At 43.2% G+C, this 18990-nt stretch overlaps 1 protein-coding gene across 1 annotated transcript; it reads left to right on the forward strand.

Moving 5' to 3' along the window:
• Positions 1 to 7983: 7983 nt before the first annotated feature.
• On the forward strand, positions 7984 to 18787 carry chfr (checkpoint with forkhead and ring finger domains, E3 ubiquitin protein ligase). The gene is made up of 18 exons (XM_037482131.2): positions 7984 to 8140; positions 8944 to 9064; positions 9654 to 9753; positions 9852 to 9961; positions 10052 to 10111; positions 10214 to 10396; positions 11120 to 11203; positions 12095 to 12260; positions 12368 to 12522; positions 12831 to 12993; positions 13197 to 13396; positions 13578 to 13694; positions 13904 to 13987; positions 14548 to 14618; positions 14876 to 14963; positions 15055 to 15162; positions 15284 to 15356; positions 15686 to 18787. Exons 2-18 carry the CDS (start codon positions 8959 to 8961, stop codon positions 15726 to 15728), a joined length of 1911 nt encoding a protein of 636 aa, XP_037338028.2. The 5' UTR covers positions 7984 to 8140; positions 8944 to 8958; the 3' UTR covers positions 15729 to 18787.
• Positions 18788 to 18990: the final 203 nt, after the last annotated feature.

Raw genomic sequence — 18990 nt, forward strand, 5'->3', positions numbered from 1 at the left:
GGTCAATTTATTTCAACACACAGTCCGTCATCGGATGGGAATCAATTGACACATTACCTAGCATATCCAACCCAAGGTAGGTTATTACTGTTTCTGCAATTGTCAGCTCTTTTACAAAGCTGTTCTTCACATGTCCAGGCTTTTTTCTTTCTTTTTTTCTTCCAGGCCTTGTTTATGATTTTCTATTTTTACTTGTGCATAATTTGTGTATAATAACACATTTTCTGTCAAATGGCACATTGTTGCTACGGCAGGGCATGTCAATGTCATACTGTGATACAAGATTGAGGGTTTTTTTTTCTACGCATTTCTCCACTTTAATCCCAATTAATAGGATACGGTGGTATCTGAGGTAAGACATTGTTTTATTGTTCCACTAATCCTCTTCATTTATCTGTAAAAAACCTCTGCTGAGGGTTTAGGATAGAATTTTCATGGTTTCAAATACCTCCAAAAAGTGCTTGGCACAGAGCTCACCCCAGATTCAGCGAACAGTGGAACAGGCCTAAGGGGCTTTTATAGAGCACAATGGCAACTAATAACACAGTGCCAAGCTAATAAGATGGGCAACAAATGAATGGTTTATCCCGATCCCCATTTCTCTCTTGCTCACTATGTAGTGGCTCCCTCGACTTTTCCCCCAGCGAGAGATAATGCATTAGTTCCCATTTTGAAGGCTGTTTTGAAATGGAGATTGGTAATGAGACGGGAGGCCCCTCCCCCCCCCCCCCCCCCCCCCGCCACCATCACATTTGGATTGCTTGGGCCTCCGCTGGGCCTGGCGATTTGGGAGACAGAGGCTCTGCTCAGAGTTCAAGCCCATCACTCTGCGGGGGATAGAAAAACCCTGACGAGATCCATTCTAAACCACTGAACTGAATCCGAACGGTGGACCGGGGGGGGGGAGGGGGGAGGAGAAAGCACAGAGTCAAAGGCTTTGGCCCGCGGGTCCCTGTCCTGCGGGCTCTCTTTGTCGACTCCATGTTGTTTTGAGCACCTTAAAAAGGCCGGTAGCGTACATCATTCCACGTCTTTTTTTAGCCCTCAATGTCAACAGAGCGACAGCTGACAGAAAGCAGGCCGCTCGGCGGTTAAGGAGCCGACTTGGAAACAGCCAAATGGTGTGAATTCCAGACCCTGGTGACAAAGTGCTGTCTAATGTCTTTGCACCTCTGGTCATATGACAAATATTCCCCCGGCTGTCTCACGCCACTGCCACCGATATGGCTGTGGGGGGGGGGGGGAGGCAGCCAACACAGCGCGTGTATATTGCGAACACTGGAACCTCAGAGAGCAAGTTCGAGCAGGGAGGAGAGCAGGAGAATTAAAGGGAGATGAAAAATAAGGAAGTTCCCAACAGTCACCACCAGCCAAAATAAGTTTTCCACTTTTAACTCAATTTTGAGGATTTTTTTTTTTCCAGCCTTTAGTGGAACCTCACAATCTCCCCACACTGGCCATATTATGTACACAAACCATAAAAAAAATGAATAACATTTATGCAGCCGGGCGCGTCTGGCAGAGATAGTCCTCTCATTCAGGGGACCCGCAGGATGGCACCGTGCCGCCACACTACCCTCTCTGTTCTATGTGTGGGCACCGGACAAGAGAAGACTTAAGGCAGGGTAGGCTGGCGTAAAAGGAAGCTCTGAGACTTCAAATTAGTTTTTTTTTTTTTTAAAGAAGAGATTTCAAGGCAAATGAAAGCCATACGTGGCCCGTCCAATTTGGCACAGCCAACGCACATGATTAGCTGTGGAGACGTTAATCAAAAGTGGCTCAGTATTTGAAGGGGAGGAGGAGAGGGGGGGCGGTGGTGAGAGGCTCTGCCAGCTGGTGACAACATGGCTTGTGTGCGCGGGCCAAGAGTGAAGTTTATTTGAATGTGGATCTCTCCGTGACCGTATTTCTCCAGAGCTCAGTTAGCGAGAGCGTTCCTTGGCTCTCGCCGCTGGGATCGCCTCGGAGCCGCTTGGCATCCAGGGAGGCGGAGGTTCTTTCCAAGCCGCAGAAAGAGGACCACGGTTTAGTCCGTCCCCTCCGGTGGTGGTGGTGGTGGTGGATGGGGGGGGGGGGGGGGGGCACGTTCAGAAGCGTTTATCCAGTTTGAACGCTGGCAGAGACGCAACACCTAGCGATTGGCGTCCACGTGTGAGGATTTCCTTTCCAATGTGAAATTATGAAATTGACCAAAAAAAATTGTTTGCACAGCCTATGAATTAATAACACATTTCAAAATAAAAAAAAAACATTAAAACGTCTTTCCACGTAAAACCACGCTAACCCTCTACTGAAAACACAGAGCTTGAATTTGAAACTGTTGATGTTGCCTTAGATGGAACAAGAGCACCAGTTGTTGGAATGAGACCACCGCTGCACTCAATTGGCCACAGCACAGCATCTGTATCCAGCTCTGGTGAGTCATGTGGGGGGGTTTCTGTTCGGTTTGCTCGATATATTAGAGACCGATTCATTTTTTTTAGCTTTTTGATAGGCTTGGGCGAGGGTCTGGGTGGCGGTAATTAACAGATACGTTAGTGTTAGTATTAAAACTCTTTGATCTAAATTTACTGGATACACTCCTGCTACTGCAGTCAGATCATATTCTACCACAAAGAGCTCTTGAACAAGAGAAGCTTGCTTGTGACTGTGATTCAATCTGTGGGCCATCTACGAGTGGAAAGTAAAGGATAAAATACTAATTAGAGCAAAAGTTAGTACTTTAACACATTTTTAAAAGCAAGGTACAACTCAATCAATGTCTTGACTAATGTAAAACGATTTTACAGCTAATTTCTGATTTTTATGTCTTACTTGTTTAAGTAGTCATTGTGATATGGGCTTGAAAAGGTCTCAAAACACATGTATGATGATACAGTGACGTATGACTTTCTTTCAATTATTTCACTAAAGTAAGCATCCAAATTGTAAACTTGGCAGCAAGATTTCTTTTATTGAGTTTGTTGTGTTTGTTGTTTCAGATTGCATAATCCTGTTCATTGAAAACGGACATGAAGCTTAGCCAAGTTATGTCACTAGTGTATTTATGACTTTCAATTGTTACACATTGTTAATCTTTTACAAAGTCTCCGTCAGTGTGGCAACAATACCAGAAGCAGATGTTCAAGTAAGCTTCCCTCCATATATGAAACAATCAAAATAGTGCTCTCACACACCTGAAGTCGCTATTTAATGAAATGATATTTCTTTCAGTTTGACACATTATCCAGGAACCGAGCATCCTTGTGTGTGGGTGTTCTCCTCATTCATATTGGATTATTATTGCTTCGTTAAACAGAGGAGGGCACACAATGCTATGCTCAGAATGGCTGCTGGTTTTAGACTGCATTCTTCTCAGCAACAAGTTAAAACTCTCTCTCTCTCACAAAAAAAACCCAAAAAGGAGGTCAGAAAATACGTTGGAGAGGAGCAGGGCGATCTTATTCTTCGTGAGACTTGCTTTGACGGGGCTTCTCAGCATTCCGGGCCTTGCTTTGCCCGCCTCCTTTTGCTTCTTTGGAGATTTGTCTGGCAGCGAACGCGCTTTGAAAGGGGCTTATCTCCAATCTAGGCAGGAGCTTCATGCACCAAGATAACAAACCCCATCTTATCTCACTGTGTTCGTTAATGTCACAGCTTAAGGGGCTTGTTCTTCTACTTGCAATGGGGCTTGCAGTGCGAATTGTTTGCAGATTAGTCAGCGCAGGCCTCTGGAGGTCTCGGAGCACGTTCAAAACGTTCTCTTGTATCCCACAAGACGTTTGTCGCATGCGCCCATTCGGCGCGTTGGCTGCTTCGCAGGAGTGGCGCACCCACAGCGGTTGGTGGGCATCGTCACACACAGTGAGATCTGCATTCACTGCGTGTCATATCTGACGAAAACAAGCCGTGCAAGCCAAAACAAAAACAAATGTGCACGACGGCCTCCCGAGGCCAGCTAATGTCCTTAGATCCTTTGACTATGACTTGTTACAATTCTGCCGTGTTTTGTTTATTTTTATTTTTTTAACTTTTAGTGGCCAGATTCATGATCATCCCTTTGTGACACAGGAGACGAGGCAGAGCACCATTGACTTCAGCCATCTGGCTATCACACACAACCCTTGGCTACACAGTGGCTCACTCAGCGATTGATTGGGGTGTTGAAGGCCAGCTATTTAACACATCAGAACAACAAGTACTGCTATCAAGCTGGCCCTTCTCATGCCTCGTTTCTGCGCCGCCCAAGAATGTCTCTTATCTCTTCCCTTGTGCTTGTTGGATTAAGCCAGGCGGCATATGCCCACATTCCCCCTGTAACACACCGTTGTGCTTTCGGTGCATCCCCCGACCGTCAGACAGGTTGCAGCTGAGTTGTGGTGGGTAATATAACCCATTTCTTGGTTGGTAAGAAGTGAGCCCTTAAAACCGTATTGCAGCCTTTGGGAGGAATATTAAAAAAAGGCATTGTCTTCCCAACGTGCTCTCCTGGCGTTGCACCAAACAGACTGACAGATGAAAATAAAGCCCTGAGTTCCATATCATTACATCCGCTCTTTCACCTGATTAAATTCTTATTAGCGCCTCCATTCTTCTCACATTATTGTTACTTGTAGTGAAACAGGCCTGATAATGTGCACTCACTCGCTCGATGCACAACCTGCTCATTCCCATCTCTGATTCTTTGTTGTCGGCGAATAGTTTTTAAATGAAAAGTCTTGAGTGTGGTGTAATTATAATTCTGGGTCTAATATGAAATCAAATATCACAATGAATGTAATTTTATTTGCTTGTAATCTCTCTCACCCAGGCTAACAGGCGTTTTCAAAGGGCACGCTGGAGGGAGGGGGGGGCGGGGGTTTAAAGAGCAGGGCATCTCTGCACAGAATGGCTGCTCTGCTCTCTTGCTCCCCGGCTCTGTTCTTTTGTCTTTGATACGCAGGGAAAGAGCTCGACAGTCTGGGAGACGTGGGAGATTTGTTGGCCTGTGATCTCCATGCCTCTCTGACAAATGAACGCCTTTGGCAGAGCTGCTGGAGGTACGGTTTCTCTGCCCTGCTGGAATCCTGATGAGACCGCTCTGGAGCCGCTGGTAATGAAGTCAGTGCACAGGACCAAACTGCTGCCAGAAATGACCTTTAATCTGCACACATGTAGGTCATTTGGCATGTGATGGTTTCAAGATTGCGCATACACTTCTTTTGCTATTTCATCTGGTATATTTTTGTTGATATGTTGAAACCAAGCAAAGTACATTTTTGTCAGTGCATAATTCAATATGTAGGCTTCTTGTTACGGCAATTTTGCATTCAGTGATTGGTAATGTTTTATATGTATAGTGGTTTAAATTAAGATGCAACCACTATCAGTCTTTATTTGATGTTGACTTAACAGCTCCACCAAGCACACAATTGCTTGACATTGATTTAGCTAATTAGTTCAGTCCATGTAATTCCTCCTACAGTGCATAGTAAAGATCTCTCACTTGGTGTGGCCGTGCAAAGCAAGATGTGGACAAATTATGAGCAAACATTTCGAATCCCCTGAGGATAAATGTTCTTTTCAAGCGGCACAATTAGCGGGAAATAGCCGATATTGATTGGGGACATTACAAATCAACACCGAGGAATCTCCAAACATCAATGTCCCCACATTTTAATCCAACATGGTCGCCTTTGGTTTGAGCTCTGGGCTTCCAGGGGGCTGAGTAATGATTCACTGGAAGAACAAGCACTACCCCTTGTGGCTCAGTTGGCCCAGTGCAGCGTGGGTAAATTGCATCTCCAGCTGCTTCTGGGCCCCTCCTGATAAGTTAACCTTGTGATAACATGCTAATGCCTGATTAATGTTGCCGTAATTAGACACAGCTTTTCACACTCAGTTAAGAGGACATCCTCCAGCAATTAGCCCGAGCCGGAGAGAGATAATTTCCGAGAGCACAGCGAAATCACATTCCTCAGCTCGCCTGCGTTCCCATTTGGCAACATTAAGGTTTATTTTCTCATTATTTCATTTAATTACTCATTTGATGTTTTATACAGCTGCCACTAGTAATCGTTGATCCAATTAGGAAAGGCTGATTGACAGCGTGGGTGTGCGACTCGATAGTCTGCATTCAATTTGCGGTCGTGACCTTATCAGAGAGATCTGCAGAGGATTCTAACTTCAAGATTGAATGATAAACACATACTAATTCCCCGCAAGAGTATATTCTGCAGGGACGGCACACCTTTGTTTTGCAGGCAAATGTGTTTGCACGCATGTGCATCTGAGCATCTGAGGGAACGATGCTTTAAGAAGGCAGCATGTGTTTGCGTTCTCCTCACCAGACGTCTAACAATGAGGAATGAACGCATTAGTGCGGAGAGGCCCCTGTATTCACCCGGCTCCACACTGCCCATTAATAATGCACTGCCAGGGAATAGATGGGGGGTTGCAGGGATTAGTCCTCCACTAAGAACTCGCTCGCTATTTCTGTTAGAGAGACATGTTGGTCTTAACCCACCGCCAAGTTATGGTATATCCACTATTCACTCTCTTTTAGTTCTGTTCTTGATTTTAACCGAATCCTGAAGGAAATATGTGACTTTGCAGCTCGGCCGGTGCTCACATGCTCACTGCTGACGTGTCTGTTTGGTGATTAGCATGTAGCTCAAGATTTCAGCTATTAATCATTACAATGTTGATCACTAGGCCATTTCATTCATTGTTATTATACGCATAGTCATTTGAATAATTGTTTCAATGTGTAAAAACTATATTTACATTTAAAATGACAAAAAAAAATGTATACACATGCAACAATACACACTTTATTTATTTTTTACACTGTAAGGTGGAGTTGGCCTCTTTGTCTGCAATTTGATCTCCAGCCTCAAACAGTTTGAATAAAACCATCTGAGCTTAGAAGTTTAGAATGGAAATAAGTCTTAAAGTGCTTACAACTAATAATTAACTGAAACGCTACATGCCCAAACGATACCTTTTTTGTAATAGGTTGAAGAATAAAAAGATTGGATTTATGTAAAATGGCATCCGTCAGATAAATCCAGATCCAAAAAAGTTTATTTAAGTAACATCAAAGGGAAATATTCAAGTAATGTTGAAGGATTTCAAAACTCTACTTGCTTTGGATTTTGACCCAAGATTTACTTGAGTTGTTACGTCTGGATTGCACACATGATTTAAATGGATGGTGAATACCAGTAATCTAATACAGATTAATTTTATGAATATGACCATATAAATGACTACAAATGGACTTACATTTGATAAAAGCCTGCAGTCTGCCTCGCTGTCTCTTTCAATGCTGCTTTTGCCAGTGTTTTCCGTAATTATGTAAAGTAAATTGTGTTTTTTTTGTCGACACTGATTAAATGAATATAACAACGTATTCATGATTATTTTACTTTGAGATCTATAATTAGGCCAATAGTGATGGTGATCATTTTAATGCAAATGTGGTGGGTCATTTAATTAATTCATACACCAGTGAGGTGAAGCCAGTAGCGCAAGATGGTGTTTCCATGATAATTTATTCAACGTGTAGGCCCAAGGGACCCTGTAGTTTCTGAGGAGAGGCCAGCCACCAGATGCAAGAAGGGGTTGGGAAAAAGATATTGTGGTTTTTTTTTGTCTTTTTCCAAACTTTGTTTGACACTAGGAACATAAAGATACCCAAATACACATATACAGTAGCTTAAAATAGATACATCAAATTGATATTGCAATGCAAAAAAGGCCTATATATATTTTAGTAGGAGAAAGAACAAATGCTAAGGTTTCATTTTCTCATTGTTTAAACATAGCAATAAGGGATGTCGCTGTGTTTTTAATTGTTGTTTTTAATTTTAATGGTCCTGCATTTGACCGATTGTCAGTAACCCTCACGACTATTATCAGTCTCAAATGGATGCAAGTGGAACTCCTTCACTCTTCATCTTCAGGTGGAAATCCCCAGTGCGTTTGTATCGATGGACTTCAGCCTTGAGCCTTTCGTCAAAACGTGTGTTTGGGGACGAGCGGCCCCTCCTCCATCAGCTGATGAAGCCGTGACGTCACCCCGGAGCCTGGCAGGAAGCGCCTCTTGTGTTTAGCCGGAGTACGAGGAGAAGAAACCGCACCGAACCACCGGGGACGGCGAACCCGAGCGTTTTTGCCGGTAAAGTATCCGTTTTAGACACGGGACCAGCGTGACGCGACGGGCTTCGCGTGCTCCTTCGCGCGTGGATCCAACACTGCGGTCGGCTGCTAATTTGTTAGCAATCCCGTTAGCTCCGTGTTGTTGTTGACCGAAGTTGTTTTCGCTCACTCTACGTGTGATGAAATCCCCCCGTTTCTTCGAATCGATAGCGGACGATGGGGGTGAAGTGAAGTGTCTCCGGCTTGTCAAACGGTACAGACGGCAAATAACGCTCCATTGGACAACCGAGCCTAGCGTTAGCTTAGCTTCGTTAGCGGCTGTGATGAAGGACGCTTTCAGTTTTAAGTAAGCCTCGTTTTATTTGACAGGTCACACGTCTGCTTAAAGGTTGTTAACACCAACTTTACGTCGGAAAACATTAAAACAAGAATGTTATAAATCCACAACACTGGATCCCTAATCAAGTATAAACCATTGACCTAAAACAATTTTATGGGACTTAAAAACTAAACGTCTCATTAAGTTGAAATCACGTTTGTATAATTGGAAATTAAATTAAATTAAATAATTAAACAATTCAATCTGTGTTTTAGATGAATGGAAAGGTGGATTCCCTTTTTAAAAAGTAATTCATGAGTTTTAAGGTTGCTTTCTTTCATTAAACATATTTTATTCTTTTTACCATCATTTCAATGAGAAACTCCATCTGGCTGGAAAGAAAATACTTTACTGTTTGATTGTATTTCTCATTTAAATGTTTTCACAGGTTTTACCAGTATTCCCCTTACGCTAAACTTGTTTTTGCTCATCATTTCTCGTAGAGAATCATTTTGAGGATGGACGGTTACCGGAGGGGACGCCCTTGGGGAAAGCTCGTCAAAGTGGACTCCAGTGAAACCATCCTGCTTTTTAACCGGGAATGCACAGTTGGCCGGAAAAAGGGTGGGTTTCATTTCTATACGTAACATATTTTTGGAATAGGCCAATAAAGACGCATCGTCACCTGTCGTACATCTTTTAAACCTTCGTTAACCTGCTACCCAAAGTGGCGATGTCTGTCAACAAAAGGCCGTCCCCTGTCTGTCCTGTAGACATCGCTGTCAGTGTCTGGAGCCCTTAAAAAAAAAACCTCCCCCTTGAAAACACAAAGCCTTCTTTAGTGCACCCAACTTAGACAGCCCCTTGTGATGACAACAAAAGGCATCCATTGAGAACATGTGTGCAGAATATTAAGTAGTTTTTTCGTGTATGGGCTTTTGCCAAAGAAAAGGTTAGGCCTATATTTCCCCCTGTGTCTGCTTTGTTGTCGAGGCCTTTTGGGGGTCTACTTTTTTGCAATGCAAAGTGTCTAGCCTTAATTGGTGTCTGGGCAATAAAAGGCTTGAAAGAGATGTCCATGGACTCAATAGTTTTCATTTGTGTTTATTTTAACGAATAGGCTGAATATTTCAAACTATATTGCCATTTGAACAAAGTAGCCCAAGTAGTCTGTCTACTCTGAGTGTTTTTCTGTGTCCTGTTTTGCTGCTAGGATGTTATCTGTCCTTCCCAGCCAACAAACTGGTCTCAGGGGAGCACTGCAAGATTGTGCAAGACCAAAGCTCGGGGCTGGTGTGGCTTGAAGACACCAGGTACCATGCATTATATTAAACAAGCCCTATTTTGGAAATGCCTCAAAACCTTTGTACAGTGACATGCCCTGTTGTGTTTTTGTCTGTATGTACTTTAGCACTAATGGTACAGTGATCAACATGTCCAAACTGGTCAAGAAGCAAACTCACATGCTACAGAGCGGCGACATCATCTACTTTGTATACAGGAAAAGTGAGCCAGAACAAAGTCAGTGGTTCAGGTTTTTTCTTTGCCAATAACGTTTATATGAAATAGAGGAAGGCAAGAAAAATGATTTCCTCTGTTGTCCCGCTGTAGACATTGCCTACGTTTACCATTCCATCCAAATGGAGCACGCTGCATCAGAACATGGTTATGGTAAGTATCCAGGTGATTCCCTGCAAGTCTTTTCTCAAATGTAACCCCTTTTGTTCCACTGCTGTCAGTTACTAACCCCCCCACTCTGTATCTAAACCTCAGAGATGGAGAGGGCAGCCCACAGTCCTGGCCCTTTCCCACTCTCAGTGGAGCCCGTCATGCTCCCGAAGGCTTCTCGTGATCAACCCCTGGAAGACCCTCAGCCCTCCACCTCCTCGTCCCTCTTCTGTGTCGGGAGCCATGGCGCTTCTGGTCCCGTGGCAACCACGGCCTGTCCCGCTTCAGGTAGGTCATCTGCTGACGCGCTGCTGAAGAGTTTATGATAATCAGCTTTCCCTTCTGGAATTTAACTATGCATCCCATTTTGATTTATTACACCAGTGTGTAGACGTATAAAAATAATAATTATTGATTGGGATTATCTACAGTTTAAGATCCTGTGGTTATGTTCTGGTATGTCTGGCAACAGTGAGTCTCAGCTGGTTGCCTGGTAACGCCGTGGCGATGGCAAGCCTCCAGGAAGTGACTTATTTCAGCCAAGAAAGAGTTTGGTGCATAAATTCTCGTAAAATCGGTCGTTTGTACCTTTTGGAAAAGACCAAGCTAGCCTCAGCTAAGCTAACCGTCTACAGGCTGTAGCTTCATATTTAACAGGCAGATCTGCTTTTGGTCTTCTGTAAAGAAAGCGCACAAGCATTTACTTGAATGACAAACTTTTGCTTTACAGGCACAAGTAACAAAATTATGGGCTAAATGAAATGAATTGTCTAAAGTAGGGGTGCTTGATTTGATAAAATAACATAATTATGCTGTATAGTATTTGATATGATGATAGTATAACTACGATAACTCTGCTTCTAAATGAAGTCATTGATGTAAACAGACTTGCTGATGTAAGTCAATTGATTGCAACTGATCAATACTGAACTTGTTCACTGTACTTACCACATGATAAGAGTAAGTGTATCGACAAAAGGAATTGACCAACGTTTTTCTCCATTTCATCAGACCAGGCTAAAGTTGCTGCCCCAGCACAGGAAAAACTCCTAGATGACACGGAGCCAGAAAGCAAGAGGAGGAAAACTGATTACAGTAGGTCTTTATTATTATTATTTCTTTAGATTTCCATGATTGCTAACATTATTTTTTGGTTCATTTTATATCGGGACGTCCTGACTTTATAATTTCCTTGGCTTTTTTATACAACTGCTTTATTCTATTTGAAGAGCTTCTCCTTCAGTTTATTAAATCCCAGCGGCCATCTGCAAATATGCAGCTTCTGATTAGAGAGTACCGCTACTGTGCAACGCCATTACGCATGGTCGTCCACTGTGTTCACCAGCATTAAAACTGCTTCTGGATACTTGGTATTCTGCCTGCTTATCCGGAAAACAGCAGATAACAAGAACTCATTAATCTTCTGCTTCATAACTTCCTCTAAAAACGTTTAGTTTTTAGAGGAACTGTTAGTGAAACCAATATAGTAAGAGTGTTTTATCACCAAACATTTTTTTTATTTCTTCCTTCTATTATCACTTAACTGTCAAAAACCCCACACCCTCCAGCTGTAGTTGCAGATTTGGTTTGTTCACCTCATGCTGTCCTGCACCATACAGATAATGCTGTGATTTCTGGCGAAAGCCAGTTTTTTGTGTGTCGATGTCGTCAGGCTTCACTGTGATTGGCACGTTTTATATTTTATTCATAGCCTTGAGACTAGTGATGGGACTGCCTGAGGCTGTATCTTTTTAAATTGCACCCTCTTAAATTTCTTTAAGCCTGCCCTTTGGCCCTTTTGCGCTGCTGTACATACATTAACCAAAACGGCAGGCGCCCTCCAGGTGTCCGCACACCGCGTCCTAGAGATCCGCCACTTTGCCCTTCATGTCTTACCAGAGCCGATTTAAAAAATATATATTTCATTTTTTTTAAGCCAAACCAGACAACTCTGTCTAAATGCGGAACTGACTGTTGTGTTTACAGTGGAAGATTGTGATTTGGACTTGCCACACACCTCGAGCACAGAGCGGCTCTGTTCAGCTAAAGGAGGTCTTCTGACCAAGCCTCCTGTGGAAGTGACTAAGACTGACAAGATGGAGGAGAGCCTGACGTGTGTCATTTGTCAAGACCTGCTGCATGACTGCGTTAGGTAAGATCATCAATGACTTCAAAGAGAGGACTTGGAAGGTACCTTGTGCACATGCAGCATGTTGCCAATAGTTAGTTTAACTCTTGGTCTCTTGTTTTTGCTTTTAGCTTGCAGCCTTGCATGCATGTCTTCTGTGCTGCCTGCTACTCGGGCTGGATGGAGCGCTCTTCTCTTTGCCCAACCTGCCGCTGCCCGGTGGAAAGGATTCGTAAGAACCACATCCTCAATAACCTGGTGGAGGCCTACCTCATCCAGCACCCAGGTTTGCACAGAAAAATACCATTTGTAATCATCGATTATTGTTTCATTCATAATGCCAGCACCTTTTATTCCCTGGAAACGGAAAAACGTGTAACTGGATTTAAAAATGGCCTTACATAATGAATCTGTCTGCTAAGTGCAGCTTTGGCTGAGGTTTTTGTTTCCCACCAAAGCTGACTTGATTGATGCACAAACATGAGAGAAGGATTGGCATGTAAGCAAGACCTGCTTACCGTGTCTGATTTCCCAAATGGTATAAATTAAGAAGAAGACTCTCTCTGACTCTGTAGCTGTGTGTCTGTGCGACAGAAAAGTGCCGCAGTGATGAGGACCTAAAGAGCATGGACAGCCGTAACAAGATAACTCAGGACATGTTGCAGCCCAAAGTTGAGCGCTCGTTCTCGGATGAGGAGGGCAGTTCAGATTACCTCTTTGAGCTCTCTGACAACGACAGTGACTCCTCAGACATTGGGTAAGGACCGAACAATTCTATTGGGAGGAAACCAGTGTTCGTGGTGGCTACTGACTTTGTTTTATATCTCCCTCTGAAATAGTCTAAATTAACAAAAAGCTATATCTTTTGTCAGTTGTTTTCAGATACATTTTTTTGTCTCATAGGCAAAATCTTTGTGCCATAAATATGTGATGATGTCGTTTTGTGGCGTTGCTCCCCAGTCAGCCTGTGGTGGTGTGCCGACAGTGTCCCGGCTACCGGAGGGAGGTCGGTCAGGTGCTGTTATCCACCGGTTCCAACTACTGGCTCCCTTGTCTGCCAGACCCTCCACCTACACTTCCTCCACCCAAACCGCCCACTGAGGAGGGGTCCGCACAGCCTACGGGGGAGCAACCCTCAACATCCTCCGCCATCCCCTCAGGTGATCATGCGCGTGTATCGGATGAGACGGTCAGTCGCTCTGGTTCGGCTGAAGCCACGGGGTAGAACATTCCGTTACAATGCCAATGGCGGAAACTATGTGCGAGACTTGGTGAAAGCATCCGAAGATCTTCCTGCCTCCCGTTCACGTCTCCACGTCTGTGCTCCCGTCCTGTCTGCAGCGTCTCAGGAGTACCGCTGCCCCGCTCAGGGCTGCCACCTCATCTGCACCTGCTGCCTCCAGCCGATGCCGGACCGACGGGCCGAGCCGACCGGCGAGCAGGTCATCGCTCAACGATGTGGGTGGTGGTTGTTGTTAGTCCTCCCTGCGCAGTTGTAACGGCGTTGATACTATTTTAACGTCTTTGAGAAAACCGCATGCAACTAGTTAAATAGAAATGGAGTAAATGTGGGCGGAGCGAGAATGCATGGAGGATTTAGGTTGTGAGGCGATGATAGATTGTGTCTATAGATTACACACCTCATGCTGTGTGCATCGTGTTGGCAGGTGTGCTGTGCCAGCGACCCTTCTGTCACATGTACTGGGGCTGCCAGAGGATCGGCTGTCAAGGCTGTCTGGCTCGATTCAGCGGTACGTATCGGTTTCATCAAATCCCGCCTCAGGGGCCTCCGCTGTTAGGGGCCCGTTGCTGGGTGGGGCTGATGGGAATATACGTTTAAATGGAAGAGGCTGATACCCCAATAGTGTGCAGATGCAATACCTGTAATTGTGATGTCTTTGTAGCCTCGGGATATAAACACGGTGCGTCCACTACAAATGTTTCCCTTCATATTGGTGTGGAAGAAATGTCAGAGGAACAAACGTTCCTCTAGAAGAATCGCAGTATAGCATGTACACAACTCAGTGGTTGGATTGAATACTTTTTAAAACAGGGATTTGTCAGCTTCCAGTTTCCTTTAGCAGTGGCTCGTGGCTTCTTCTATTCCTTCTACGCCACCTGTCAGTCTGGTTGAATCATTGTACAGCACGAAACGCCATTCAGCGGTCCGACTGGCGTGACTCATGCTCTCTGGCAGGCAAATCCAAACAGAAAGGTGCTCAGCCCTTCGGGTGTAGTTCTGCTATTTTAAGTGTTGTAGTTTGCTGGATTTGACCTGTTAGACATTTAGCAATCTTCCTTTTTCTTTCAGAGCTCAATCTGACAGATAAATGCCTGGAGGGGGTGCTGAACAACAATAACTATGAATCAGAGATCCTCCAAGTAAGACCTGGATTGTGTTCATTTGTTTATTGGAATCTGATACGTTTTACTCCTTAGCAGAGATGACTGTTTAGAACATGGGTAGTTCATTGTAACTGCTGCCTAACATTTTTACATTTATGATGCTTTTAAAACACTAGTATTTGGATATTTGTAATGTTAATTGAGATCTCCAGGTTACAAAAATATCAACTTCGTGTATTAAGTGTTAAGATGTTTCATTGTTTTTTTTGCGTGTGTTTCTGTCCTTCCACCAGAACTACTTGTCTTCCAGAGGGAAGTCGTGGAGAGATCTGCTCCACGAGTCTTTGCAGGCCTTCCAGCAGGGTAACTACTATCTGTCAGGTGAGTCTTCTGTCAATAACCCGCGGCAGTTGGTGGCGGACTTTGAAGTCGAGAGAGAGAGTGGCAACATCTCGGACTCTTTCTCCGTCAGATTGGCGTATCTCTCCAAATGCCATCCTGTGCTTCTGCTGCGGGCTGCGGGCGTTCAAGGAGTTGGCTTACAAGTACAGACAGAACATCCCCACGCCTGAACTGCCAGGTCAGAAGGACCATTTTAAAAGCCAGTGGGAACTTTTAGACCACTTTTACTTTCACAAGGTTGACCCTAAATGTTCATGTTATATCCGGTGTAATGAATTTATTTAATGTTCTTTCCTCAGCTGCCGTTACTTCTCGTCCCAACTGTTATTGGGGACGCAACTGTCGTACACAGGTGAAGGCACATCATGCAATGTAAGTCTTTTTACATATAAAGAACCCCTTAGACCATCTGATTCTTAGTATGTTCATCTGCCCTCTAGCGGATATGTGACGGAAATTTTCTCTGCAATGTCGTATAACTAAGACATCATGACCGAGAGACACTGTGTTGGTCCTATTCATGTAGTTCACTCAGTTCACCACAAGAGGGCGGCCTTGTATAAACCGGGTGCTGTAGGCCCTCATGTGGTCTGCTGTTTGAAGACCTGTATGATAAGATTCATCTCATCGCTTAGCTTTTTTTGTGTTTTTACATGCAGATCTTCATTTATGTGGTTTCTTTTCTTCATTTTTAATTTCAGGAAATTCAACCACATATGTGAGCAGACACGTTTCAAGAGCTGAAGGAGCAGAGCGGACTGTCAAATGAAGACCACCGAGCATCTCGTAGACACAATCTTTTTGCGTTTTGTGTCCGTTGTAGTTAAATGCCTTCCAGAGCTTATGCAATAACTTAATGCAGAAATTACAATCATTACCCATTTACAATAGTGGCCGTTGCCTTACTCGATACGGTGGCTATGTGAAATAATGCTATGCAAACGTTTAAACGGATCTTTAGAGTAAAGAACAGTCTGCGCATTTAACCCCAGCCACCATTTTAAATTCAGATGCGTTGGCCTAAAAGGTCATTTTAGGTAAGACACCATTTCTGGGTCATTCCAGAGTTGTTTGTTAAAGATACTTCCTGATCTGTGCGGTAGAAATGTTTTCTCCGATTAAGAGCGAGTGAGGCAATCTGTGTGGATTAAGGCCAGTTATGTACGCTTGCACATATTGTTTGAGACCTTTTTGTATTTTTTATCTCTTCCAGTCTTTGTCATTGAGGCTTTAAACATCTTGTGTCCATTAACCTTCTTTAATTGTGATCGGTTTTAACAATCCTATGGCATGTTGAGTTAATAATGCACGTCTCTCCACGTCATGTTGAATTACAGTAACCGATTGAAGTGCTACAGTTTTGAGCCAAGACCAAATTGGTTTCCATGATCGACATTTGAAAGGGAAAAAAGTCTCACCTCCGAGGGACTTTTGCTGTGCCAGTGCATTTGTGTGTTCTTGGACCAGGGCAAGAAGCCACAACAAAACCCTGCATACATGCTGGGGTAGATTTATACTCCCATGTGATGTTTGTAGAGGATTGGAGAGGGGATCAATGTGTTGGGAGGCCGTCAGAGGGCATTGAGGCTTCTGTTGTATGCTTTTCTCCGGATAATCATCTCCAAGGTGATTAAGTTGCAGAAGGGACGCTTTCTCTGACCCTTACAGTAAAGGCTCAGCTGGGGTGAAGTGCGCAGGAACTCCGTGTAGACTTTGGAGAGGAATAGAAAGGTCGCACTCCAGGCTACCAGTAATGCTTAATATTACAATGTTGCGTTTACTGACCCGTAGGGTTTTCATATGCAAATCTTTACAGAATACGTACAATAGCAAAACCAACAGGTCACAGAGTCGCGCCGATACAACAACACTACGTTCTGTGATCATTTGTGTTTCAGTTATAGACGTTGAAACCTGCCGCCAGAATTTTGATGGAATTTTAGTTTTTCTCTTTTTTTCTGATACTATTTGTCTGGATATTCTCTGGTGGACAAAGCTGCTGTTTAGTCACTCAACATTGATGTTGAATCTGATGGCCTCTCCCTTTATGACCGTCATCTTATTGATCTTATCCGCCGTCAGCTCAGTCCATCAGTACTAAATGTTTGGAGTCTCACATGAATCATGAAGCGCTTTAGTCCAGCGTAAGATGTTGATGCTCTGGCTCCTTTTTAATATGATGTGTTAATCATATGTAGAGTTTGATTCCAACATTACATGTTGCTCATCGGGAAGAAAAATATATTATTTTTTTTAAAGGACACCCTTGTGGAATTGCGCATTTTTTTATTATAGTAATGTTAACATTAGCCATACTAAATAAGGATAGAACTTGTTTTTAGAATTTAGTATTCATATTTTCATTTAAAGTCTTCTTGCCGTAGCACGTTAGTGAACGGCAGTTAATTTGTTGTGTTAGCAAGGTGGTTTGAGTTTGTCTTATTTTTCCACCCCGTCTGTCATGTACGGTCCACACTGGCATTCCTCGGCGGCTCAGGCCCGTCGATCCCCCCCCGACAGAGTGGCTGGGTTTTAATTCTTCCCCACCGGGACAACTAGGCGCCCTAAGCCAACTCCCAGCCGCTCCAATCAGGAAACGGTAATAAAGAGGCTTTGGAGGAGCGCTTTGCAGTCTCCCTGTGACGGAGGGAGGGTTGTATACTAATATTTACTCACTTTTTCTGCTAAAGTCCGGACCACGCTTGCGGGTTTCATTCTACCTCATCACAACTCCCGGAAATATGGGTCACATCAGTTCAAAGCACTCTTTTGTAAACCTGAGTGATGGAAGTCCTGGAACCGTAGCTTCAAATGCACTATTTGAACCGTTGGTCCATAGTTCTTGGGTTCTAGTTAAATTGCAATAGATAGATGCACTAGGCACATTTGAAAGTGTTGTGAGGACTTTTGGTTGAAGAAAATATAAGAGTTTGATGAATGCCTCTTTATCCTTTGTTGTATTAGCAATGCTAAAATATTTTTGAAATGAATACAGATTGGATTAAAAGACGTATTGGTCTGTAGAAACCAGTACCTCCCCTTAATGTTTTATTTGTCTTTTTACGAGTCTTCGAAATCAGGAAGCTGCCTCTCATTTTTATCTGCGGATGCTGGAAAGTTTTTTTTTTTATCCCGAATCATAATCCAGTTTATTGCCAAGTCAATTTTAACACAAAATGAATTTACTTTTCTTTCAAGCCTGTTTTCCACCATGCTTTTGAAACTAATGGTGACGATATTTTTGAAATTGGTCCAGTGTTGAGCGAGACTGCTGTAATGCCCCCCGAGCACCGTTAAAGTGCTAGTTTTTACCGCTCAGGTTGTGACTAAGTGTCTGACATCGTGGATATGAGCCTACAGAGAAATTAACGTTTTTTCTTTGTTCGTGCGTATTGTACAACCAAGTGTCACCAGAGGGTAAAGCTTCATCCAAGCGATTAAAATCTGCTAAATATCCAGCCACAACATTTTTATAACATTAAGCAATGCTTTCTGTAGTACTACCAAGTCCCCTTGTTCACTATCACAAACTGAAACTTTTCCTTTTCACGATGCAGTCAATGGTCTTTTTTTTTAAATGCAGTGTTTCAGCCATTGCACAGTAAGCTGCCTTAATTTCAATCTGTGTACACGTGTCATTGTATAGTACAATAAAAAAGCCAAATTACAAAAGTTTGTACAACATAGCGAGTAATATGTTCATAAAACTCAACAGTAGGAAAAAAAATCTGAAAATGCAAAGTTTTGTATGTCAAAAGCTGTAAGAAGTCAAATTATAGTCAAAAGTACTTTAACACCTGTAGTAATCAATAAAAAAGGACATTAAAACATGTCTTGTATCATTAATATAAAAAATGTATTTTCCTCTAACAATCCCTAGTGAGATGATGTAAGAAAGTCCTAGTATGTTTTAGTGTAGTATCTCAGAAGTCATTGCAAATATTGGTACAATATGGCATGAATACAGTAGTAGGTTTCATTAAAATATGCTTTCTTTGACGTTCCT

The sequence above is a fragment of the Pungitius pungitius genome, chromosome 5 (genome assembly GCF_949316345.1).
Source record: "Pungitius pungitius chromosome 5, fPunPun2.1, whole genome shotgun sequence".
Classification (NCBI taxonomy): Eukaryota; Metazoa; Chordata; class Actinopteri; order Perciformes; family Gasterosteidae; genus Pungitius; species Pungitius pungitius.